Source organism: Pundamilia nyererei, unplaced genomic scaffold (assembly GCF_000239375.1).
Source record: "Pundamilia nyererei isolate P.nyererei 1_Seehausen unplaced genomic scaffold, PunNye1.0 scaffold00483, whole genome shotgun sequence".
NCBI classification, from domain to species: domain Eukaryota; kingdom Metazoa; phylum Chordata; class Actinopteri; order Cichliformes; family Cichlidae; genus Pundamilia; species Pundamilia nyererei.
This window is the reverse complement of record NW_005187884.1, coordinates 194,782-196,691: the sequence shown is the minus strand read 5'-3', so window position 1 is coordinate 196,691 and position 1,910 is coordinate 194,782. Positions and strand designations below refer to the sequence as shown.

The window sequence follows — 1,910 nt, the reverse complement described above, 5'->3', positions numbered from 1 at the left end:
TCAATCGTTTATATCTTGTACAACAGGTCACATTTTAACTTTAGGACAAAAAACCATGATAGTTTTTCTCAAACGGCAAATTTATTTCCTAGTAGCTAGAAAAAGAAGAAAGAATCATTCAGAAATCAGATCTTAAAATAGGACAAACAATGAATAAGTGAAAAATCTGTGAAAGCATTTGCTCTTTCTTAGTATCTTGGAACTATTAATGCTAGGACTTTTTACTGGTTTCAAAATGAGATCAAAAACCTGTTGATAGAGGAGTTATATGCTCGTCCACTTTCAAGATCACTGGTAATATCTTCAGTGGTTTCTTCTTAGTCTCAACATAAGGAAACAGCTTCTCAGTGAAATTGTGTTTGAAGGTGTGTATGAGTGTGTTGGCATCCAGATCAAACAATGAGAGCTTCCCTCTGTCACACTCCAGCTGAACTCTGACCCTCTGCAGCTTCTTTACAGACAAGTATTTATATGTATCTGGTGTTGTTGCTACTATGTACTTTTCATCCTGGAAACTTAATTGCCAGAAACCTGACAGTGCTTGTACCTTTCTCTCAAAAGACTCATTTACAACACCAAAGGCCCAAAATCCCTCTTCTCCAACCTCAACATCCCAAATGTGAGTCCCTGAGTCGAAGCCCTCAGAGCCCAGAACAACTTTATCATAGTCAAACCTCTCTGGATTATCAGGAACCTTCTGTCTCCCTCCAAGACTTACACTGGTCAGATCGTCAGATAGGATGAGTTGTGGATGAGCTGTGTTTGGATCCAGAATCACAGGAGTGTAGGAGACCATCTCCTTCATGTTATTCCAGATGTTGTAGGTCAGGTTGCCCAGGTGTTTGGCCACATCCATCAGAGCTCCTGAGACCAGCTGTGGAGCATCCAACAGGGGGCGCTGCTTGACTCTGATCACTGAAAGTTTGTAGTTGTGGAGGAATGAGACGTCTTCAGCTCTCAGTTGCTCCTCTGTGGCTCTGATTATTTCTGAAAGAGTTTTTATCCCTCTACTCAGAGACTCAATCTTCTCCTCCATTTTTCTTAACTTCTGCTTTTCTTCCTGCCTCAGAGCAGCCAGCCTGGCCTTCTCTTCATTTTGTAGAAACTGCTGAAGCTTTTTAAACTCCTCCTTTATCTGCTTCTCCGTCTGCTGTGCCTGGACCTTTATATGTTCTGCTGTTTGATCAAAGTTTCCTTTGACTTGTTCAAACACCTTCAGTTTATCTTGTAAGGGCTTCAGGTGTTTCTGAAGCTCCTCTCTGTGATCCTGGGCGGCTTCTTCAGTTGGGTTGAATCTGTGGTATTTGTGTGCTTTTGAATCTCGACAGACGACACACACCAGCTGCTGATGATCCAAACAGAAAAGTCTGAGTTTCTCATGGTGCAGACTGCAGAGAGGCTCAGACCCTGCAGAAGGTTTTTTATCTCTCTGCAGTAAGAAAGCCTCACACAGGTTCTTTAACGCCAAGTTACGGGGCGGATCATTTGACAGGTTTATCTTCTTACACAGTGGGCAGTTGTGTTCTAGATTCTTGCTCCACCACGTCTGCAGACAGAATCGACAGAAGCTGTGGCTGCATGACAGGATGACAGGATCGCTATAGATGTCGTGGCAGACGGGACAGGAGAGATCCTTTTCAGACTGAGAAGACATTTTGTCCTGGAGTGACAACAATGAAAACAATGAGGCGTCCACTCAAGAAGTTTCTTCAAACTTACTTTCCCTTCTGTAAAACTTCTGTTTGTAACATTGAATCAGCAGCATCCTGTTGAAGTGTCAGTATCCTGATATTCCCTGTATTTCAGTGTTCACCGTATCCTTCTGTCGTTGAACGTCCTCTCTTTTCTAACAAAGAATCTAAACACATAGTCCAGAAACTGAAAGTGTCACAGTGAATGTAATTTGACAC

At 42.5% G+C, this 1,910-nt stretch overlaps 1 protein-coding gene across 1 annotated transcript; it reads right to left on the bottom strand.

Annotated features, from left to right (window-relative positions):
* Positions 1–241: 241 nt before the first annotated feature.
* Positions 242–1,654, bottom strand: LOC102210225 (nuclear factor 7, ovary-like). The gene has a single exon (XM_005753945.1). It carries the CDS (start codon positions 1,652–1,654, stop codon positions 242–244), a length of 1,413 nt encoding a protein of 470 aa, XP_005754002.1.
* Between the last annotated feature and the right edge of the window lie 256 nt (positions 1,655–1,910).